The 24,315-nt window shown below is 42.6% G+C and overlaps 4 protein-coding genes and 1 non-coding gene across 6 annotated transcripts in view; 4 read left to right on the top strand and 1 right to left on the bottom strand.

Moving 5' to 3' along the window:
• Window positions 1–3,235: 3,235 nt before the first annotated feature.
• Window positions 3,236–7,712, top strand: LOC128305070 (sodium channel protein Nach). The gene is made up of 8 exons (XM_053042357.1): window positions 3,236–3,516; window positions 3,593–3,862; window positions 3,942–4,044; window positions 6,671–6,853; window positions 6,925–7,012; window positions 7,089–7,219; window positions 7,304–7,400; window positions 7,573–7,712. Exons 1-8 carry the CDS (start codon window positions 3,236–3,238, stop codon window positions 7,710–7,712), a joined length of 1,293 nt encoding a protein of 430 aa, XP_052898317.1.
• On the bottom strand, window positions 4,330–4,411 carry Trnas-aga (transfer RNA serine (anticodon AGA)). The gene has a single exon. It is a non-coding gene; the product is annotated as a tRNA-Ser (tRNA).
• An 8,533-nt stretch (window positions 7,713–16,245) lies between the features above and the next one.
• LOC128300292 (putative fatty acyl-CoA reductase CG5065) lies at window positions 16,246–20,424 on the top strand. The gene is made up of 9 exons (XM_053036308.1): window positions 16,246–16,364; window positions 16,531–16,624; window positions 18,283–18,537; window positions 18,611–18,756; window positions 18,821–19,123; window positions 19,185–19,427; window positions 19,492–19,643; window positions 19,719–19,824; window positions 19,938–20,424. The coding sequence occupies exons 1-9, from the start codon at window positions 16,246–16,248 to the stop codon at window positions 20,038–20,040; spliced, it is 1,521 nt and encodes a 506-aa protein (XP_052892268.1). The 3' UTR covers window positions 20,041–20,424.
• Window positions 20,425–20,648: 224 nt separating this feature from the next.
• On the top strand, window positions 20,649–22,547 carry LOC128303033 (uncharacterized). Its single transcript, XM_053039886.1, has 7 exons — window positions 20,649–20,934; window positions 21,011–21,140; window positions 21,207–21,656; window positions 21,724–21,918; window positions 21,985–22,183; window positions 22,259–22,345; window positions 22,425–22,547. Exons 1-7 carry the CDS (start codon window positions 20,649–20,651, stop codon window positions 22,545–22,547), a joined length of 1,470 nt encoding a protein of 489 aa, XP_052895846.1.
• A 652-nt stretch (window positions 22,548–23,199) lies between these two features.
• LOC128305114 (oxysterol-binding protein-related protein 9) overlaps window positions 23,200–24,315 on the top strand; it is a 40,425-nt gene continuing 39,309 nt past the window's right edge. For both annotated transcript variants that reach the window (XM_053042417.1, XM_053042416.1), the window contains exon 1: window positions 23,200–23,529. In XM_053042417.1, the coding sequence (XP_052898377.1) occupies window positions 23,422–23,529 (108 nt within the window). In that variant the 5' untranslated portion in view covers window positions 23,200–23,421. The remainder of the gene's footprint in view (window positions 23,530–24,315) is intronic.

Consider the following 24,315-nt stretch of genomic DNA (forward strand, 5'->3'; position numbering starts at 1 on the left):
TGAACTTATACGCGCACTCGATGTACAATTTTGATGCATTGCCCGTGCGCGATGGGGCAAGGGTAAATTTTTGCTGCCCTTCTGGTACTGTTGCTGTTTCGATGGGAGGCACTCGGTCGGTACAGGGTACAGACAAAGGCGGATTGCATCATGCATTGCGCTCATGCAACTACGGTGCATTTGGTTCTGCGTCAAGGTCTCTTTTCCATGGGCATTTTTTGTGTTTCGCCAGAGCTGGAGAGAGTGCTTAGGGTTCTTTGCTAAGGTTTTTGATGAGGCTTGTAATTGGTTTCTTGCGACTTCTTCGGTCGATTTATTTTTCAATACGTGCTTCGGGTTTCGGAACGATTTTATATGGATCTTAAATAAAGATCAATCACTACATAATTGTTTCTCCAGAATTCAATATGGTAATGAATAAATACTACATACGATTTGATTAGTTTTTACTTACATTAAGAAGAATTATGATGATTTTCCTCGTACGAGATGGTATGATAATCCCGCTTTGATGCGAATAAAACAACAATCGTTACACAAAACACTTCAACCACGACGTGTTGAACTTTCAAAAAACCATTCGAATAGCTGTTTAAACTAAATGTTTGCGTGAACTTAACTCAAACGCCTAAAAATTCACACACTTGGGCGAACGAAAAGGCGTGTCACGGCAATGAAATAAAAATTTCCTGTTCTATTCTTCGCCCTGAAACGTTAGAACCGTGCTCCGATTCTTACGAGATGTAACACCGAAACGGAAGCACAACTCATATCGTTTCCCGAAAGTCGTACTCTGGATCGCACGTCCTGTACCGATAAACGAGGAACTTCTGACAGGCTTGCCGCCATTTTCGATGGATTTTATAACACATGCACCCACGCACTTATATCTGAGTAAGGTAGGCCCATGGCCCAAGCTCCTCCAGTGATCAAAGATAATGGTTTTAAGCATTTCTTCAACGTGGCACGCAAGGTTCAGCCTCCGAAAAACATCGCCCACCATGCGTTCGAACGCCCTAAACACAGGCTTGCGACCGGAAACACGATCTCAGTATCTGGTGGATGTCTAATTTCTTCCCAGCGTACCAATCCACGCTGGACATCATCCATCATTGTTATCCGAGCCGTTATCAATAATAACTAGCAGCAGCACGATGTCAGTATCGCTAATCTCAACCGAGAGTCTGTGTAGCCTGATACAGCCAATGCAAGATGGGGCCCGGTTGGTGGTTTGTAATTAAAGAAGTTAATTTTAATTTTTCACAACCTACAAAGCTACCCCACAGTATGATCCCGTAGCTCCGGCACTGTGTAGCTACGGACATTGGAGATACCAACGGAGCTGTTCTTGTATGCCACCCGACGGTAGTGATTTATCCGGTTCCGGTAAGACGATCCGGTGTTGGGATGTATAATCTTAGACGCACGTACAAATACACACACCCGGGTTTTCAGCGTTCCGGTGACCTTTGTCCGATGGCTTAATCCTGACGACGTACCGGGAACTTTTTTTTTTTCGCGCTCTCTACTGCGATTCAAGTTATGCTTTCGCGTTATGCCGGAACACATGGATGTCATTGTGGTCGGGACAGTGTTGAAGCGTAAACATGTGTACAAAAGACAAGATATATGGGCACGCCCAGTAGTGTCTAGTTGGAGAAGTGCTTCAATAACGAGGACTTCAACCTTTTCCTGTTGTGCCGGTGTGGTGGAGACCGAGTAGGCCGAGTCACTAGACTTTTACGCTTAACATACTTAAGCTTTTCCTGCTCTCTAAGGGAAGTTACCAGGAACCTGGTGATAGCCGAGCTCATTGGAGGGAGGATGGGTCAAGAATTTGAGGATTCCAAAGGGATTTTTGCGTTGCTGCTTATGGAAACGCAGCATAACTTTTTGATCGCCAGAGTATACGGGGTGGGCATCAAAAGGACGGAACATCTCAGGTCGAGTGCTGGTATGTGTGTGCGCGTTGGTTCGTATAAATGTTTGAGGCGGAAAGGGAAACAGCATCATCATCATAACAATCGCACGAAGCGTCCGACTGAGTGCTGGTTGAAAGTGTGGTTCCGTGCGGTTTCTGTGTTAAGTGTTCATTATCTGGGAAACGGCATAATGATGACAACTTGGGTGTCATTTTAACTACTATCGCTGTTGTCGGCACCGGAGAGCAAGAATGATGGGAATCGGAGTAGTTTAAATTATTTTTATGATTTTTATGTGTTTGTATGCTACTTATGATTGTTTTTTTTCATCCTTCTTCCTCATATTATGTAGGATCTTTGTGTTTTATGTTTTTGCTTTTGGTTTTAGAATTTAGAATTAAAAACGAATACAATTAAGAATAAATACACAAAAATCAAAAAAATACCAATGTACTTAACAATTTTCAAACTTTTCTTGTCATTTTAGATACAAATATTGCTAATGTCAATTTAAAAATTTGAATACTACAATGACAATCACTTTATTGCAACACCAAGCAAAATCAATCTGTTCGTACGACATTAAACGTAAAAGAGCCATCGTTACCGTCAGTAAAAAATGGGTTCTTCATACTGCATGCTGCAATTTCGACGTGTTGCAGCAACATAATAGACTAACAGCGATCGGCGATGCTACTGTGAGAAGGGTGCTTAGGCCGGACAGAAATTACCCACTCAGTATTAGTGGGATTAGAGGGGATGGTCATGATTGTCGTGTGATCACACAATTATGTACCCGGTAGCAGTGGCATGCATTTTCGATTAGGCTGCACCAAACCGTAACCTCACGGAAGAGCAATGTTGTACTAATGCATTTTGAATGTTTCTTTATTCTTCTTCGTAACAAGACATAGTGGGGAAGTGTTTCGAAAGCTTAAAACTGAAGATATTTCCACAAAAAATGTTCGTTTTTCTTTTCAGAAAAAAATATTTTTATTTTGTAGATTATTGTATATTTTTTCAAAACCATTTACTTTTTGTGGTTTGATTTGTCTGTTTTTTTTTCATTCGTTTCTCTATTTTCATTGTTTACACTCCTCTGCTTTCGTATTGTTACGAGTTTTTTTTTATTTTTCTATTCATATTTAATGTAATTAATTATTTAATTATTTTCAGAAAGTACAAAATAGTCTTCTATTGATTTTCATTTTTTTACCATAAAAACTCTCATGGTGTCTGCTTTATTCTGTGTTTACTCAGAACTTCTTATTCCAACATCGTCGATACCGGGCGCAGTCTGTCAGTTTATCACGATGGATCTGTTGCGCACCTTCGCCAGCGAATCCTCCATCCACGGACTGGCTCATTTGGTGCGAAGCCAGCACTGGGTAGAGAAGGCCTTCTGGCTGGCAATGCTTGCCATCTCGGTTGTGTGCACGGTCAGCATCTGCAATATGCACTGGGAACGATTTCAAAACAATGCGACCGTGCTAAACGTTGAGACGGATTATCTCAGCTGGGTGTTTCGTCCACCGGCCGCTACCGTGTGTTCCGCTCATGTGAGTGAGGAAAAATTGAGGCAACTGTTGCAACGGTGAATATTTGCTGGAAAATGTTTTCATTATGTTAATGTGTGGTAATGTTTTATGTTTTTTTTTATTTGCACACAGCTACTGGAAAGTGGACGGTAATCATAGCGATTATGAACATTTCCGACTGTTTCTTTTGACCGTGAATGGGGCACGGTTTGACAACTTGATGACGTTTGAGCCATTCGTTAATGATACCAGACTTGACTCCGTTTTGGTGATTGATTTGGCCCGCGAACTAAAGTCGCCATTGACACCGCCGTGGAAAACTTTCGCCCCCGTGCTGACGGAGGTCGGTGTTTGCTACTCCTCCACGATGCTGCACGCCTTTCAAAGTCCATATAGTGATCGGTGAGATTAACTGCACTCGAAAACAAACGTCTTATGTTAAAGATGAATGTTGTATTCTTTAAAATTCCATTCCAAAAAGAGTGCAAGAGAATTTTACGAAGGAACGCCCGACAGATTGTTACACACTGGACGTTTGCCGTACGATGGTGGCGATGAATCATATGGACACAAAAAATGATGTGGTAAGTGTACTTATCGATTATTTATAAAACTATGAATGAACCTACAACATAACACATGAGCATAACATCATCTCCTTAAATTATTAAACTATGTTCTGTTTGCTTTTTTTTATTTAACTTGTTTGTTCCATTATCATTTGTTTCATTACATTTACTTTAATATTTTAAACTAATTAAATTAATTATTGCATTATTTTTAGTGTTATCAAATTATGAATCAACCACAATATCGGTATTTGCATAAACACGAGCATTTTAAATGAGTTCTTATAATCAAAAACAAATCGCAGTCGGTAGGATTCGAACCTACGCTCCCAGAGGGAATCTGATTTCTAGTCAGACGCCTTAACCGCTCGGCCACGACTGCACACGGTACATGATTAGATCGTAAGCGAAAAGCTGTTTCTAGTATACCTGTACATTGCGTATGAAAATTCTATTTTAAACTTATCACAAATTTGTTAATTTTAGAACATAAAACTATGAGTACAGCGCAAGAGCTGTGGAATGCAGTTTTGTCTAACGTTGTGGAATTTTATACCAAATTCATTCGCTAGTCCATTGCAGAGCATGGCAGCATTTGTGATAGAAATAAAAATACTTTCGAAGGACCGTTTTACTATTTTATTTCTAACACTAACTGCACTTTATGCACTCCATGCTCCTACACATGAAATATTACATACACGGTAAGGTATGCACTAATTGTTTGAAGGTGCTATGTTCAAATATGTGATCCAATATATTTCATTTGATGGAAACAAAGACAAAGACTGAAGAGTGTCAAATTGAATCATAGGAATGTTATCCATTGTTATGCCCTTTTTTATATCTTACATTGAGGGTAACACAAATAAAACAAAAATCGATCCAGCGGCGGATCAAACGGTAGGCGGAGTAGGCGGAGTAGGCCTAGGGCCTCGCCGTGTTGGGGGCCCCAATAAATTTGTGCCTATTGTGCGATTTTTGAAAATTTTAAAACAAAGTTAAATTATAGCAAAAAAAAATTAATTTACAAGGTAGAAAATTGATCAAAAATATCTTCCATGGTTATATAAAACATTTTTTTCTATGTGATAAATTAAATGCAGAGGAGAATATCGACTTTGTGACTTTAAAGTATAAACGAAATTGCACCAGGAGCAGGACACTAATTTTCCCGTTGGTCGTGAAAAATTTCTTCGAAAACTACCTGTTTCCGAATGTATAATACCAGGAAAGCATCCACGGAAGAGGTAGCACCTAGTACAGCAATTTTGGTCGAAAACCGCAGAAAGGTATGCAATGTTTAAACACTAACTTTCCCGTTGGTCGTGAAAAATTTCTTCGAAAACTACCAGTTTCCGAATTTAAAGTACCAGGAGAGCATGCACGGAAGAGGTAGCTCCTGGTACTGCGCCGTAAGGTATGCAATGTTTATACACTAACTTTGCAACCAACTTGCAACGCAATGCGCCGTAAGGTATGCAATGTTTATACACTAACCTTGCAACCAACTTGCAATGCAAGTTTGGTGTATGCAAGAAACTTGAAGCAAGATGGTACTGCGCCGTAAGGTATGCAATGTTTATACACTAACTTTGCAACCAACTTGCAACGCAATGCGCCGTAAGGTATGCAATGTTTATACACTAACCTTGCAACCAACTTGCAATGCAAGTTTGGTGCAAGCAAGAAACTTGCAGCAAGATGGCGCGCAAGATGGCGCCCAGCTTCGTACTTGCATGCAACAAACTTGCATACAAGAACTTGCATACAAACTTGCATGCAAACTTGCATGCAAACTTGCATGCAAACTTGCATACAAACTTGCATGCAAGTTTGCATGCAAGTTTGCATGCAAGAATTTGCTTGCAAGAACTTGCATGCAAGTTTGCATGCAAGTTTGTTGCATGCAAGTACGAAGCTGGGCGCCATCTTGCGCGCCATCTTGCTGCAAGTTTCTTGCTTGCACCAAACTTGCATTGCAAGTTGGTTGCAAGGTTAGTGTATAAACATTGCATACCTTACGGCGCATTGCGTTGCAAGTTGGTTGCAAAGTTAGTGTATAAACATTGCATACCTTACGGCGCAGTACCAGGAGCTACCTCTTCCGTGCATGCTCTCCTGGTACTTTAAATTCGGAAACTGGTAGTTTTCGAAGAAATTTTTCACGACCAACGGGAAAGTTAGTGTTTAAACATTACATACCTTTCGGCGGTTTTCGACCAAAATTGCTGTACTAGGTGCTACCTCTTCTGTGGATGCTCTCCTGGTATCGGCAATCTGAAAACAGCTGGTTTTGTATGGAATTTCGTACCAGCTAATGGCGATCCAAGTAGTGGCGTTATCGTTCTCCTTAGCGCATACAAACGTTTATATATAGAGACTAGCTTACTAGGCCCGTTTACAGGGCTACGCAACAGAACTCTGAGTTGTACGCAAGGGAGCTTTCTTTCCGAGACTTTGCTGGTGTTGTTACATCATGTTTGAAGTACATCTCCCTAACACCGATAATGCCGTAGCAAAATTATGGGCCCCCCTTGAAAAATTCCGCCCTGGGCCTCCAAGGGGATTGATCCTCCACTGAATCGATCTAAAAGTAGTAAGCAAATACACTAAATTTGTCCCCATTCCTTGCTGGCAGTACATTCATATAGAGCAGGACGTCATGACGGCGGACAGTTCCATTCACTATAAGTTAGATCAGCACGACATAATCAGCTCGTCGCTCTCCGTCGAACAGGTGGTTGCCTCGAAAGCCCTCAAGCAATTATCCCGCCGAAGACGCAAGTGTCGCCTACCGACGGAACGGCTCTATTACTTCAGCGTAAGTTCGTCAAATGTCAAAACAAAATATCTTTACCAACATTGTATGCCTGTTACACTTCACTGCACCAGGTTTATACGATTAATTTGTGCCGTATAAGCTGTCGCATCGAGGCCGCACTGCACTTGTGTGGTTGTGTGCCGTTCTTTTATAATATCGGTAAGACTGTTCACGTGTAATGGTTTTCCGGTTCTAATAACGAGCAAATAATCGCACATTTCCCCCAACTCGGTAGGAAAAACTTCTTGTACACCGGCCGGACTGTACTGCCTGGCGCAGCATTTCAGGGTGTGGTACCAGACGAACTGCACCTGTCAGCCGCTCTGCGAGTCCGTCTCCTTCAGGCAGGTGTCGGTGAAAAAAACGGTAGTATAGTTTTGTGCGCCATTAGGAAAGTTTCCTTCAGCGCTCTGTCTCTGTCTACCGCAATGCCCTTTTACTCATATTCAGGTACTGGAGCAGGCGAATAGTAAGCTGGAAACACAAATTATCTACCCACGGATGCGGATGAAGCGTGACGTACTTTTCGACATCAGCAACTTAATTGGTGAGTGGGTCTGTTTGTGTGTGAAAACCGTTTTGTATAGTACTTACCGAAACTACTGCTTCAACTTAAATAAATATAAACCTTTAATCGACCGAGACGCACTTCTGCCAACTGCTAACAAATGTTTTGACACTTTAATATATTGCTCTGTTTTTCTCACCACCATTTTCAGTTTCCCTTGGCGGTGGGGCAGCCCTTTTTCTCGGTTGCAGCTTCATCAGCTTTGTGGAGGTAATTTTCTTCGTGTTAGAGTATGTGACCAAAAAGGTTCATCGCCATTGCCGCCGTGTGGATGAACCGGTACAATCGTAATCTTTAAATTGACCGCATCATTTAGATGACCGTTGGGGGCATCGTTTACAACCAACATACTGCAGTGGATGCTTCAGCTGTCGATGAAAACGATTCCCTTTGGGGGTGATAAGTAAACGCTTATATAATGATTGATTTGGGAAAGATCCTGAAAGGCAGGATAATGTATTTGAACAATAAAAAAGCACAATACAATTGAGTATTTATTCCTACAAACACTGTAATAAAATAAGCCAGGTAATGAAATCAAAAAGCTTATCAACACTATATTTGTCTATGTGGTCCGAATTCCAAATTCCAAATTTCGAAAAAAAAATAACGAAAACGTTTCTTAATACCATGACGTAAACTACACATCATAGGTATGGTCACATAATTTTTTTATTCAAAAAGATAAAGAATTAATATTGTCACATGGGAGTTGAAGATTACCAAGGGTAAGCGTCCTCGAGGGCAATGCTGTCTCCATTGAATGTACTACGTGCGTTGAGCCTTAATCCTTGAGTAACGATTATAATCGGCCTGCACCCGCCAGTATGTGTGTGTACAAATCCCTCAAGGATGGCCGAATTGAATCAACCCGGAAAAGGTCATTGACGTGGCACCAAAATAATGGGATGGTGTTGTCCGATCAGCGATACAGCTGATGAATCGGCAAAATGATATAGCATGGGGTTTTTTTTTTAATTTTCTTCGAATTCTGGCATAATATTTTAAATTAATGTTGAGTTGTAAACCGTTTTAGTACTTTTTATTTATTTAATTTTATGCATTAGTAATGATTGGTGTTTAATTTTTTTTCTCCTCAAACTGCTTACAATATAATACGTTTACTCTTTTTCTCCCTAACTCCATTCCGTGTTCCGTGTGAAATGATTCGTTACGTGACAAAAAAGGAGAACAAATTACTACAAACTCACTATACTGATACAAATTTATGCTCGGCTTTCATCACTCCGTCAAAAAGTGCTCCCTATGATTTAGGCTACAATCAAAACTCAATCAATCCAACATAAACGCTGACTTCTTTAGCAAGCATTCAGCCTCACTCGATAAATACCAACCACGACCTTCACACTGAAGAAAGTCAGAAAGCATACACGCATCATTAACGTTGTTCGACATTGTACCGAACAGCGCGCGTTTGATGGGGTGGTAGAAATTATGCAGCCAAAACTGACTGCTGTTCCTTTTTTCTTCCTCGCGTGGCAACAACAAAAGCCCTACCCATTCGGATGCCGTAGAGCCGATAAGCAAGGAATACAAGTCCGTTGCAAAAGGAACGGGCGCAAAAAAATCTCAGTCATCTCAGACGTAAGTCCAGCTCAGTACGATTCTATGACTACGTAGTGCGATAAATTTCTTATCTTGCTGCGATTTTCGTGCGCTATAGCATCATAACGAACATGAACCAGCAGACCAGCTGCTTTGCTGGTAGGAAGATCGATTTTCAATCAGTATCGGACGGTTCGGTTTCTGCTGCTACAGCACGATGAGTCGCACGCCATCCGGTTTTAAAGCAATGCTAGGAGTGGGTTCATGGACTTCTTGGCGATTCGCAAAGATTATCCGGTTTCTAGGAGTTTGGTGAAAATTTGCATTTGACTCGCGTTGCTTGGCATTGATCTGCTTTGGTTCAAACCTACTATGTTTTTACGCTGCGTATATTTTGCGTAAAGGGGTTGATGATTTTTCTCCAGTAACAGAAGAATCGAACTAGAATGAATGAATAATCTAAGCTGTGATTTAAAAAACGTTTAGAACTCAAGCTATTGATATTCATACTAAAGAATATTTAAACTTAATTGATGGTGCTAATCAATAGGCAAAGTAAGACAAAAGCAATTTAAATAACAGGAAAGAGCAAAAAGTAAACGAAAAGTAGGAAGATCCTTGAAAAGATTATACATCAACATAAATATTAAAAGCAGATTAATAGGAAATGATAATAAAAGAATAGGAGCTTTTAATTACAACAGCAATTTTAAGGATGGAGTGAAATAATATAGTGAAATAATATAAATAGTTTAAACCAACACTTTAAGAGATCTAGTATATACGAAAAAGTGTCCTAGTTTATATGACAAACTCAAATCCTAAATCTACAGAACGAAATCGATTTTGTTTGCTAAAATCCTTGGAATAGTTTAAGATCCAGAAATTCTACGCCTACTTCCTCTCTACCAAGGATTTGTTTTGTGTACGTTAAACCAATGCTCGCCTTTAACCAAAACATTCCCTCGTAACGCTCTAACGCTTCGCGGTTGATCGACCGAAAAGAAAGAACAGCGTTGGCAAACCAACCCCTACCCTGTTTTCGGGGGTGCGATCTTCGTAAGCTCACCTCCAAAGTTCCGTTAAACAAAAAAAAGAAGCTTTGCTGGAAGCGAACAGCAACCGATCGGGCACGGCGTGAGAATGTGTGGAATTTTCTTCAGACGTCACAAATACAGCAATGCCTTCAAACGCACGACGCCTGCGTTCACAAAGCTGCGGGAAGCTTTTCCAAAGGCGTCTAACACCCCAGCCTGCGCATTGCCCAATCGGCTGCGCAACTGCGAGCGAAAACGGAAAGGGAGTGGAAGCGACGAACCCTGCCTGATGTTTCGTTCGAGGTTTTCGGAGGTATTGCTGCCGTAAGCATGTCTATGTGCAGCATGCTTTCCACGCAGCCGTGCACCGTGGTAGGGATGACGTGAAAAAGTGCGGTAGAAGCGTCATGCGAGACGTTAGAAGGCGGTTCGCGACGTGCAAGAAGTCGCTTTGAAGCTCGATCGCGTACGTACGGGTGGGTCAGTCGATCGGTAGATTAGCTGGTGAACGGTTCGGCGATCTTGCTCTACGCTACTGACACGGTGTATTACGAGTGCTTTTCTTGTACGGATTCGATCAAGGTGCTGCGCAAGAAGTAAGTCATCGGGCAAGCGGTCAGTTTTGCGTCCCAAAGGTGTACTTGGTGTTGATGCTGTAATATTACTAGTGAAAGTTAATTACCCGAGGCGCAAGAATTCTTTACTGGCAGATTAGCGAAGATCGCTTCGTTAAAAATTGATCATCTATTGTTCGAGTCGGTTGGTCGCTTAATTTCCACAACAAAAAAAAAATCAATTTCCACACTGATCAAACCTAACCGCCACTGGTTAGAGGTGTGTGCGGCCTTGGTCGTTTCGTTAGAGTGTTGTTAGTGTCTGGGATCTGGAGTTATTTTTTTCTGTCGACGTCGATTGCGCAGGTAGGCGCAAATCCGACAAAACTCACGCAGTATTCAGCTTCATCAGTCGGTAGGTAGGTCAACAGCACATGGCAAATGAAAGATCGTGCCATGAGAACTTGCGCCATCCGCAAACAAGACGCGCATACTCATCAACGAACCAACCAACACGCACGTCTTCACTTTCGTCGGCCCCGTCGGTGAAGGTTGTGTGTGATCTGGCGCGGCGTGCAGAGGAAAAATGGCAGCCGAAGGAATCTATTAGAGCCTCGGCCGAGGAGTCGCATGAATCTCGTCGATGTCATCATCGACCGTAGATCTGGTGCCGCATCGTCGGGAGGGCAAGTGCAAACGTGCAAGTGTACACAGATTACAACGAGAAAATAGTAACAAAAAAATTCCGTCTAAAAATCGTAATGCATCCACCTCACACCTTCGGTAACCTCTGCGAAGTGGTCGCCCTGGTTGTGAATAACCAGTTTTCCGGATTTTGTAAGCAATCCGAACCTCACGCGACTGTCGGTTGTGGGTTGGCATTTGGGTGAGGGAACTGAAAAGAACCAAAACCCAAACACACAGACAAACGCACAAACGATCTCGCGAATGGTTACTATTCGCGGTGATTGCCCTGAATGCAACCCGCGAAATATGTTTTGCACCCTTGCTCGCATGTTTCGAACCGCTAGAACTTGAACCAAGACAGCCTCAGCCGCGGTGCAGGTGCAAGGGAAGCTCTCGAACCACCGAGCACGCCAGTTGGAATACTTTTGCATCCCACCATATGTGCTGGTAGGCAGAAGGGTGCTAGTACACTATTTCCTAACCTCACTTTCGAATCAAGTTTTGATCGTTAGGCACGTTATGCACGTGGGACTGTTGCCATGGAAATGGAAAACCGTTACAGCGTAGCGTCTTGCGTAGGATCTTCATTGTTTTGCTGGAAACTGGAGTTCTTACGAAAGGCCGTTCTTCCGTTGCATGTGACGTCCACGTTGGTTCTTTGAACGCCTCCACCCGAAGGTAAATATTGCACCATACCAGTCACCGCTGCGGAAAAGAACTAACCGTGCGTTCGAGCAAAAGTTCCTCATTTGTGAAAGGTTTTGTCTAGGCCTACGACCGCTAATTTGTTGAATGATTTCTAACGAATTGCGTGTTTGACTAGCGAAGTGACGTTAATTCGTTTCTCGATTAACCTTGTCCACACTGATCGACAAATAAACAACAATGTGGTTAGTTCATTTCGTTTGTTTTGGTTGAGCTAACATTTGCCCTCGTGGTTTCCTAAATAAACGATACTGTTTTATGTTTGCATTTACCTAAAGTCTTTTTTTTATTTAATGAGTTACTTTGATTTAACCTCTACGATAGACCGATCGTATCCGGCTAGAGATTCACACTTCCTGGCACACATTCCGTTCGGTTCGCTGCAACGGTGCACTGAGACCTTTTCCGTATTTTTATCGTGGCGTTTTTTATTTGGCGTTGCGACTTTGACTTTTGATGATGGTTGATCTATACAAAGACTCAGAACTGATCGAATGAAGAAAGATTTCGTAACTTCAGGCACAGGGTTACTGCTGCGTCTAACATCGCGATTCGAACAATCAAACTATTCCAAAACAAGTTTTATCGAACGATGGAAGTTGAAGACGGTTACACGACTGATCATGATGGAGGTAGCGCTTTAACCGGTTCGTTTCTTTTTTCCTCTGGGAAACTATCTTCCAGCAGGGCAGATGCGTTCATTCGAAAACACGCGTTTGTCACTGTCAAGGTGATGCCGACCGCGATAGTGACTAGTCCTAAATTTTGTCGAAGCTTTTATTTTGTTTAAAACACTGCCGGATGCGTCAACGACCTTCGATGGGAGGACTAAGAGAATATGTTAATGAAATGGAGGAGCAAACATCGCTAGGTGAAGGTTCAAGATAAAGTTGTGTTTTTGTATAACTTAGCATCAAATCCTTTGAATTCGATTAGTTTTTTGTTACCAAAAAATTTAGTCTTCGTGATTTAGTTAATTTTATTCAAATATAACGAATTTCCACAGACGATCTAATCGTCCTCATTTTTATTTAGCGATCGTGGCGATCGAATCTCAAATTCTGTCTTTCCTTTTGTGTACCCTCTATAATTCCCAATCAAAATGTCTTGAGATTGCAATCATTTCGCGTGTTTTATTGCTCTGTTACTATTTCCTGCGTTTCTATTGACTGATCGATTGATGCTACCGCCTTATAGTGGATTGGAAATTAATCCTACTCTCTATACTCCATGCGAGAGTTTCTCCATCGCACGCTTTTCAACCGGCGCGTTAAGACATTCGTATTCGATGCGTTAAATTGAAATGAAAAATGTAAATAAACCTCCTGCCAAATGATTAATTAAGAGCTCCGAAAGCATTCGCTTGCCTACGCCTAGCCTTCCAGCTTTTTGCATCAACCTTCAGTTTATCGCTCACCGGAGACATTGCTCCACTTTCATCCGGCATTTAACCTTCAACGAATCGGGAGTGTGACTAAGGCAAACTATAATTCGGCCCCGCCTAACAAACGCCCGTCCGACATTGACCTTGACGTGGTAAAGTTTGGCAACTCGTTAGTCTGGTACGCATTTTACGCTTCTCATCTATCCCAGATGGTGTTTTAACTATCAGATGGGTCGAATTCCGTGACGATCAAAAGGAAGCTCTTGGTAGTGGGTCGTGATCAAAGAGCCTTCATTCATCTTGCTGTTTAATGTCTGTTCGCTCATCTCAATCTCTAAAAGAGAGTCCAATCTTGAGGCTTCATTTTTTTTTTCATTGTATCTTTTCTAATTTTGCTGCGGTTCGAGATTGGTTGCTGTTTGTGATGGAGTATTCTGAGCCGTTCGAGCGTACCAATTCGCTAATGCTTACGTCAGAGGCTTTTATGGGCGAACCATGAGATGTAGACGATCGCACCACGGTACGCACCTCTGTTTAATGATATAATATTCAATGTTCCTTGGACGCTGCGAAATCTCATCAGGAATAATTAATTTTCCACCTGTTGATTTTGTTAACCAAACAACCTCTATCCATACGATCAAAGAGGATCTTCATGAATGTGACATTTCGCGTCCCAGTAGATAATGAATACCGAATTAGCCTTCAGAAATAGTACAAACTTTGGAAGTAGGTCAACGTCAAGTTTTGCCAAACTTATTATCATTATCGTCTGGGGGATCGATTCGCTTTCCAGTTGCGTCTTTTGCCAATTAGGAGGGTGTCGGTATTGGGACTAATGTCACGCAAACCTCTCCATTCATCAGCGGTAGCATTCGGATGTGTGATAATGAAATGGACACTGAAGGCAGCGAATGACGAAAATGAAAGTAGTTACGGCACAGCGGGTTTTGGCTTGCTCACGATTAGGATATCAAATTGTCATTACGAGCAGGGGATGAACTACGAGGTGTCTATCTATTTTACTCGCACATTATTAACATACCGGTTGTTCAACGATGCGTGACCAAATCGAAAACGAATCATGAGTAATATTGCATTGTTATGTAAATTTATTAACAGGTTGATCGAAAAAAAAATCTATATAGATAAATATTCATGCTGGACACACCTAATATATTTTAGTTTACTGATATTCATTTACACAGCGATTTTGTTATAAATCTGTGATACATATGGTCGGTATAGTTGTTCTTTCCTCTGGTGTATTTTTTGGTCTTCTCTTATTGGAACATATTCATCTCATAAGTTCAAATTTTTCCAAGGATTTCAGCAAGATTTTGAACTCGTGCTACTATCTCAACTCTCATTACGAACGTTAACGAGAGATCGACGCTGTAAGCTAAAAAAACTATTCTTTAAACTATTGTTACTCCAACCAACTAATTCCCGCTATCGAAATTTGAAACATACCTCCCAGTTTATGCCTTGATTGACCTTCCTACAAACCACCAAACAAAAACCAGCCTTTGCGCATTGAGTCAAGGTCACCCTATCGAAATCATGCAACAAAATCAAACACTAACGGCAGCCAAAAAAAAAGGTTAGCCTCACGGTTAGGGTCAGTTTTTCTCACCTCAGGTGCTTTAGGTCTCCGTTTTATTTGTAGATTTTTATTTACTCCATTACCCTAGTCGGCGGATCTGTCGCGAGTCGGGTCAGAAATGGAAATATTCCGCAATTAACCGTTAGACATCGTATGAGGGCAGACGGTGAAGGGCACCGAGCAGTGGTATGCAGTCACTGTGTCACTGATCTCAACCGAAGCAACCAGGTTGGCATCTTAACAAACAGTTGAAAAAGAGAATACAAAAAATGGGAGCATGTGAATGTCGTCAAGGTTAGATATGATATGTACACGGATCTACACGAAACTGATCAACGAACAAACATCTAGATCGACTGTAACTGGTTTGGGGTTTGGAAGTAACGGTTTAGTAACGGATGCCAACCAACAAGAAGACCCTGTGCTGAAAAGCGGGAAATCTGTGTCGATAGAACAAACACGAATTCTCTCAAAAAGGGAGCTTGATCGCACTCCGGTGCTGCGCTATGCAAGATGCATCTCGATCTTTCCTTGATCTTGTTAGATAATTACCCAACGGGGAGATGCCAAGACTGCGAATATGTCATGTCACCGGTTTTCCATTCTCTGTTTGTTTGCCCTACAATCATCTTTTATAGGTAAATGCTGTAAATGCTGAAATGCATCAACACAGAGGACTACATACTGTTCTATGTATGGAACGTTCTCAATTGAGTTGCGCTTCTGGGGAACAGAGAAAAATATTCTATTTATAGCTAGAGTTCATTAACTTCATCCAACTTCACCTATAGTGATATAGTTTGGCGGATATAAAATATAAAATGTTGTAGACAAAGTATCAAATAGACATACAAGATCATGAAAAATCGCTAAGTGGTGAACGATGCGCCTCCATGTTCACGTTTCTCGATGACTTACAGCTTAAACATTCATACCGTTTGTTTGCTGATAATCATCACAACACATTGTCACCTAACGAGTATGATCATTCTGTTAGTTACTATCTCATTATGCAATCAACGTGTGTAAATAACAATAAGATGATCTCCTCGACAGAGAATACATTAACTTCACTCTCATCGTAGCTCCCGTAATTCCTATTTCTCAATGTAGCAGCCTGATTGTAACGATCGTTTGCATCGCTCAAACAACGATACGATTTAAAGTCCTCACGTTTATTCATTTCTTGCTCTTTTTCTTCTATCAATCTTTTCAAACATCCACTAGAATCAACTGCTAGCAGCCGGTTCGCTACTTATCGATCGCATAACAACAACAAAACACGATGGACGTCGATATGAATGGCGGACGCGACCGTATCGCGCCAATGTTCAAAGATCGCCACGTGCTGATCACGGGTGGGACGGGATTCCTCGGTAAAGCACTGATTGAAAAATTACTCCGGTAAGTAAACGTCACGGAATGAAAAGAGCGAAAAAAGCACAGGGAAATTCCAGTTCTTCATTATTGACCAACGGTGACCTGGCTAGTGCAGGCACGGTGTCATAGCGATGTAATTGGGACCGTCTGCTGCACGTGCTAATCGATTGCCCCTCTAACCACCTTGCAGATGCTGTCCGGAGATTGGCCAGATCTATCTTCTAGTCAGAGCAAAGAAGGGCAAATCGCCGCGTCAACGCTTGGAGGACATCTTTGCCAATCCGGTAAGTAGTGATGGTCGCGAACGCTAGATGGCGCCACGCGTTGTAGCGACGCATCTGGGACGCACCAGAAAAATCAACCATTGCCGTTAACGAAACCAAACGAACGAGGACAAGGATGAACAAAACCATGTACTGGGGTGGTACGGTGCCCAACGCATGACCTACTGTACCTACCCTTACACTAAGAGCCGTTATGCGAGAGAGCATAATGGCGGACACTCAGCATCCCCTTCGTATACGTACCTCGAAACGTACCGCACGGAGGCCAAACGTCAAAGCCCGTTAGCTGGCTTCACTCTCACTCTTAGCTGGGTAGCTGGACCGTTTCGGTGGTAGTGGCAGTGTCTCTCGAGACGCACATAACATGGTGGCAAACAGGTTCGCGGACACGATGACGCTCGCGCACATAAAAGACCAACCTTGAGGTTGGGCAATCATTCCATCACCATCTCGATCAACGGTGGCGGGAGTGCTATGTTGCGGGATTCTCCAACCCCTCGCTCAACCGTTTGATGAGGCAATGCCTGCACGATCATTAGCACGTCGTTCGCCTGGTAGTGCTGCTTTGCATTTGCAGGTTCCGTTTGCCGGCTGGAGTTCGTGCGGCTAGTGCTCTTAGTCGACCGTAAGATCACTACTGCTTCTGCGTGGCGGTTGGGTTTTAAATTCTTTCCTTTCGAACCAGAATGTAACCGATCGAACACACCTGAAGCAATAGGTCAGCTTTGCACTTACTCGATACTTAATGCTAAACATGCCAGACTCCCAGGTGTTTTCCGTGCAAAGAACCGGTCACCAAACCCAATATCTGGAGCAGGTCGCCCAGGTCCAGGTTGCATGTTGCTGCTGACCGAAAACACCATCAGTAATCCGTATCAAGCGCTACGTAAGCGAAATCGATCGTTCTCAATTACGCATAATTACAACCTCACTCCGTGGCACGTAGTGGCGTTCAATATTTCGCAGCAAACTTTCGCTTCCCGACACCAGCTTGTTGGGAAATGATTACGCAGATTGCACATGTATTGAGGAGAAATGGCGTAATGTGACGAGCAGTTTCCAATGAACCATTCGGGATGATGAGTAAACAAGGGTTTTATTAATGGAAAAATACTTTAATTATGTTTTACAATTCCGAACATTAAACTGTAAAATACACTTTAATGGAAACAGTTGCAAATCGACAAGTCATCGGTTAATAATAGACCTCAAAACAATAGCATAAAAGAAACACTACACTCATTCCCTGGAGGAGAGGTCATACGCTGAAACATCATTCTTTCCCAATCACTGTGTACACAAAGTGCACAGCCCTCTAATGAAAAATCACGCAAAGGTTCATTACCGACTCTTCATTTGCAGTGTATGTGGTCAGTTTTATTGCCGTCCGGGGTTTTATAGCCATCAACAGCCGTGTAAGCGCTTGTCCGGACAGTTCTGTATGTAGCAATCGCGCAATAAAAGTAAGCTAATCATGAACGGAGGCTCAAACTTAAATTCTTTTGCAAAGTCTACCAGGACGCAGAAAATAAAAGTGATCAAATCATGTCTTAAATGTTTGATTACTCAATATATCTCAACCTAAACTCTTGAATCCATGAATATGTCTACCGACGAAATTCTAATCTACCGTTTCCTTCGCTATCCTATTCGACTAGCTGTTCGAGACCGTCAAGGGAATGCGCGGTCTAGATACGTTGATAAGTCAATGTACCGTGATCGGTGGCGACGTCACGGAACCGGAACTGGCCATTACGCCCGAGGATCGCAAACTGATTGCGGAAAATGTTTCCATTATCTACCACTGTGCTGCCACGATTCGGTTCGACGAAACGCTCAAGAAGGCGGTTATGCTCAATACGCGCGGCACCAAGTACATGATCGATCTGGCGAAACAATGCAAAAAGTTAGACGTAAGTATATGGTGGAGCGAAGACGTAGTATGAAGTTGTCGGCTACATTCCATTGATGATCATTTCCGTTCAGATGTTTGGCTACGTTTCCACCTCGTACTGTCATCTTAACGAGAAGCTGCTGTTGGAAAAGCCTTATGCACCTCCGGCAGATCCACACAAAGTCATCAAGGCGGTCGAATGGCTTGAGGAAGGTGTGGTAGATGGTATGACCAAAAAGTAAGTATCAATTTTCCAACATGAAAGGCCAGTACTTCTTCAATGACGTGAGGGGTTTTCGCAGAATTCTGGGTGACTGTCCCAACACATACGCCTATACCAAAGCGTTAGCGGAAGCGCTTGTAGTGGAGTCGATGGATGAGATCCCGGCGGTCATCTTCCGTCCCTCGATCGTTATTCCCACCTGGCGCGAACCCATCCCCGGCTGGACGGACAACATCAACGGTCCGGTAGGTCTGCTGATTGGTGCCGGCAAAGGTGTGATCCGTTCGATGTATTGCAACTCGGACGGGTACGGCGACTACCTGCCGGTTGATTTCGCTGTCAGCGCGATGTGCGTTTGCACCTGGAACTACGTCGGCAACCAGTGAGTCTAGTGCGAGGTGAGAAAGTGGAGAAGCCGTTTTAATGAATCCTCTCGCTGCTAGGGATCACAAGCGGAACATCTATCATCTGGTCAGTTCGGCAGAGATCAAGGTTTCCTGGGAAGGTATTATCGAGCGTGGAAAGTGGATCGTCTCGAACAAGATCCCGCTCAACGGTGTCCTCTGGTATCCGGGCGGTTCGATGAAGCGCACCCGATGGGAACACAACCTGTCAGCCTTCTTTTTCCATTGGATACCGGCGTTCTTCATCGATTGTCTGCTTTACTGCTTCGGATATAAGCCAATGTAAGTTGTGAGGTGAATAATAGTGGTAGGACAGTACTGTATCACTAACTTCGTTGCTTTGCAGACTGTGGAGGATACATCAGCGTATCGCCAAAGGTTTTGAAGTGTTCGAATACTACGCTAACAATCAGTGGGACTTTGACAATGCCACCGTACTGTACCTGCGGACGATTATCAACGAAGAGGAAAAGGTCAAATTCAAAATAGACGCTGGAGGTAAGTGTATTTGAAGTTCTTAATCGTATATTTAAATATCCTAACTCCCACACATTTTTTAATATTCTTCCAAAGGTGTTGAGATCCAGGAATACTTCGAAAACTGCATACGAGCCGCGCGGTGGTACATTCTGAAGGAAACGGACGATACTATCCCCGCTGCTAGACGTCACATGCGTGTGTAAGTATATTAGTAGACGGTAAAGCCTTCCGTCCCTAGACTTACCTTTTCATTCATTTATGTGCTCTTTCCCATGTACCTGGAACGCTACCTTCCATCACCTCGTCCCGTAGTATGTGGTGGGTCGACAAGATATGTAAGACATTAATCTACGGTGGACTCATTTACTACATCGGCAAGGCGCTCTACTCGTTGCTGTTTGCGTCCGTCTTCTAGGTAGCTCTACATTCCACCGTACTGCTGCAAGCAGAGCAGTCAGCAGCAGTACCGTACCCTTTAGTGCGTTAGTTTTGCGTGTGATTAAGTGCAATTAATCTATCGATTTCATCACACACCCCTTTCGTGCCTTGTTTCCTTGAACGTGCGACAGGGCCCATTTTGTGTTAAGTTTTCCTTTATTTTTTGGTTTGCGTTTTGTGGGCATAACGTCTAAATTTTTCACTAAACACCCGTCGGGTGTGTTAATTTCGTTTGTCTTATTTTGTTTTAATGTTAAGGAAAGCAGTACCATAACCCCAGTTTTCTATTCTAGTGATGGTGTAGAGATGAATTTAGTTTTTTTTTTATTTACTTTGCTGCTATGTTTCGTTTCGGAAATAGAACCAGATCGATTCTGGTTAGATGAATAATCAATAAAGCGTAGTGCTGTTTGATTTTTATCACCTCAAATAACCTAATCATACTAATTGATCCCACCGGAGTTGGTGTGATATAAATACTTCGACCTCGGCATTGTATTTCGTATCATTTCATCCGAAACAGTTCACGGAAGCGTTGTGGATGCGAGAAACTCTTTTAATAAGGTTAAAGAATTAAGGATTACTATGAATAACGATACTAAGAAACCCACCGACAGTACCTTCTGTCAGACAATGAAACCGATCTACTTCATGTCTAAGGTGGCCGGTCTGTGGCCCCAGTCATTTCTACGTACATCTCCCGGTGTAACAGTGCTAGATATTGCCTACCTGTTGGTACTATACGTGATTTGTTTCTTTTGTATACTGGTTAACGCTAACGCGAAGTTGTGGGACTACTACATGAAACCGTTCGAATCGGACATCTTGCGATACGGGTTGCAGACGCATCTGCTGAACGGACTGAATCTTAGTAAGCAGCAGATTTCCCCCCAGTGCATACAATGCGTTGTTAATTGCAACTTATGAAACATTGTGCCCACTGACAGCCATACTAATTAGCACGATCAACGTGGTACAATACAAGCGGAAATGGGATTACATGGAGCTGCTGGACAACATTACGAAGGTGGTCGAACAGGAATTCCACGTGAGATATCCCGTGCGAGTGGTGCAAAAGTAAGAAGGAACATTTCTCTTTGTTATCGGGTCATTATCATGATTCGCTTAATAATTTCCCACCAGGTTTATTACGTTAATCATTTGTGCTGAGATCCTTTACCTTATGATGATACTGAGCGGTTACTACTATCTCATCGATCAGACGTTAAACATTACTACAACTTACCTGTATTTGTCTTACTACGTCATGAACATCTCATTGCTGGCGCTGTTAAATGAATACACTTATTTTACGGTGCATATACGTCGTCTGTTTATGGTAGTTAATCGATTGCTTAAGCAATTGCTTTTAACCGATGCCAGTAGCGATACGGTACTGCTTGATCAGAACAGAAACAATAAAACGCCAACGATTGCGTATGATGAAATATTCACAATTTACGGCAGAGGAGCAAGGAAGGAATTTGAAACTAACACTGGAAATTGGAAAAGGACTGGACCATCAAAGGTGACCGTAGTTGCTCCTGCTTCGGCCGGTTTTAACAAACTGTCCACCCAGACTGTATACACTACGTAAGAAGGAAAGGAAGATGTTTCTTGTTATCGATCAATTGCGGATTCACGCACTCTCTTTTTTTAGGTACGTCACACAGTATAAGATCGATCATCATTCCAGCATGGATACGATCGTGAAAACGGTCAACCGTTTATCCGTGCTGCACTATCATCTGTGCGATGCAATCAGGCTGGTAAATCGCATATCTTCACTACCACTAATGCTTCATTTCGGTGCCATGTTTGTGTTTCTCGTGTTTGGCCTGTTCACCTTCTACAAGTTAGTAATGATACGGTTGAAAGCATCAGGACCTTCACTTAGTTGGCGCTTTATCTAACTTTCCAGAGCATTCAATTCTGGAACGTGGACATTTCGAGTTATGGCGATGGCAAATGGGTCCTGGATTGCATTTTACATCGTGGGAATTTTGGGCGTTATTACTGCTACCACGGCGACACAGAACAGTGGCCGGTTGACTGGAGACATTGTTCATCAGATTATTCGTAAACATCAGAACCATTTTTCGGCCGATGTTATCGAGAAGGTACTTTGAAGGTCGTCGAGTTCTAGAGAAGTACCTTTACAAGCACAAGAAATTAGCATTTCCTTCACATTTCAGCTTTCAACCCTATCTCTGCAAGTGAAAATGCGCGACATGTCATTTTCGTGCGGTTTGTTTAACTTCGATTGGAATCTGTTTGGCTCGGTCAGTGTTACTGAATTATATTTAGGATTTGATTACAAATTTACCAAACAAGTGTTCTACTCTTCTTGTGATTGTACAGATTCTTTCAGCTCTTGCCATGTACCTGGTGTTTCTCATCCAGTTCGACGTAACTCCACCGGTTGGACTTTCTTCGCCCAATTTAACCATCCCATCGCTGGAGTTGATTGATTTTACAGTTTAATCACTGTTAATTTAACATATTACTTGAATAAATTACTGAAGAAATACAAAGGAAATGCATCCCTAAATGATTTAAATTTGATTTTATTTTGTAAAATCCATGAACCAACTGTTGGAAAATCGAAAAATCAGTTTCCCGCGCTCAGGCAAATAATGTATTTCGCCCGTACGATATCTCACTTCACACACTGTAGGGCGAAATTTCGCTGTTTCGAAATTTCCACCGCTCTTGCCTCTCGCTCTCTAGAAACACTCTCTTTCTCTTTTTGTTGTGCGCGAAGTGCGATTTGTGTGTATAACTATGAGCAGCGATGTGATCATAATTAGACTGAATGTCTACACTTTCGAGAGAATCTATAGCTTGGAGATATACTTTGAAAAACTGAAGCTGTTTTCTCATTTTATTTTTCCCAGAAAATACTCTCTTTTTCAAATCTATCAACACTAATTGCTTCAAATTGTGGGATCATCTTGAACTATGGTCTTCCCGGCTGGTCATAATGCACAATAATTACAACTGCCAAAGCTTACGACACTGTCGCAAGACAACTGTCAAAGATGATACAATTTTGCATCGGTTGTTTTGCTTGTGGAAATCGTTTTCGCGTATCGAATACTTTCTCGTGATTTTACAAGTTGTTTTCCCCCAAAATATTGCGTCCGTGCTCGAATACACGGTACCAAGAAAACACACGGCTACTCGTTGCATGTGTTCAGTGTGTCACTGCGTACAACCGCGGAAAAGGATTTCCTTCCAGCGCGTGTGTTGAAAAATTGCGTGTGTGCGTGTGTGAGGTTATTATTTTTTTTTGGTTACGTTCCCAGAAGCTTCCACCGTTTCGCTAAACGCGCACTCCGATTATCCTCCCGCTACGATGGCGATGCTGGAGGGCACCCTGTCCAAATGGACGAACGTCATGAAAGGTTGGCAGTATCGGTGGTTCGTTCTGGATGAAAACGCCGGATTGCTGTCGTACTACACCGTAAGTAGCTCATGCATGACCTCGGTCCAGCCGGATGACGAGTGAGAGCCGCTGGTCGTGGCGATTGTGTGTTACGACCAATGCCTCCTTTCTCAATCAATTGCATCGGATTTCTCCTCGTCGAATGTGGGACTTCTTTACAGCTTCTTACCCGACCGTACCAATTGTGATTTGTTACGCGACCATGAGCACACGCTGCTGTGCGAAACATTTGCTGAACATATTTTCTTCTAATCATTGTAGATGAAGTAAACAGAATCTGTGTTCCAGGGAACCGAGTGGTTCGATGCAAGAAATTTATCTGCATAATCCCAGCCGCCTTTTGTAGGGGATGAGATGGCTAGCCGGAATGGAATTATCTTATCAAACCACCCGGGAGCCCCCTCTGGTTGGTGTGAGGCAGGCGGAAGATAGGAGAAAGCATGTGATTCTGCGTGTATGTGATGTCACGGGGTTCAAGAGGCACGTTCTAGAAGCTACCACCAATCCCATCTGGTGAACTGCCAAGCGAACCGTGAATTATCACGCACGCACGTTAATTAGCCGAATAGATAAAACCGCAAGACTGTTTACGCTGAAGCGGTTCCCCTCGCTATACGAAATGAAACTAGCAAGACAGACACAAAAGCGTACATACCTATCGTCAGGTACGCAGGCAATTTTAGGAGCTTTTTTATCAAGACTAAACATTTCTACCAGACGCAAGTACAGACTATGCACAGCTTATCGCACACAATGAAATAATCAGTGGAATATGTTGTTTTCGTCTCATCTTCATCTAAAACA

Source organism: Anopheles moucheti, chromosome 3 (assembly GCF_943734755.1).
Source record: "Anopheles moucheti chromosome 3, idAnoMoucSN_F20_07, whole genome shotgun sequence".
In the NCBI taxonomy this organism is placed as follows: Eukaryota; Metazoa; Arthropoda; class Insecta; order Diptera; family Culicidae; genus Anopheles; species Anopheles moucheti.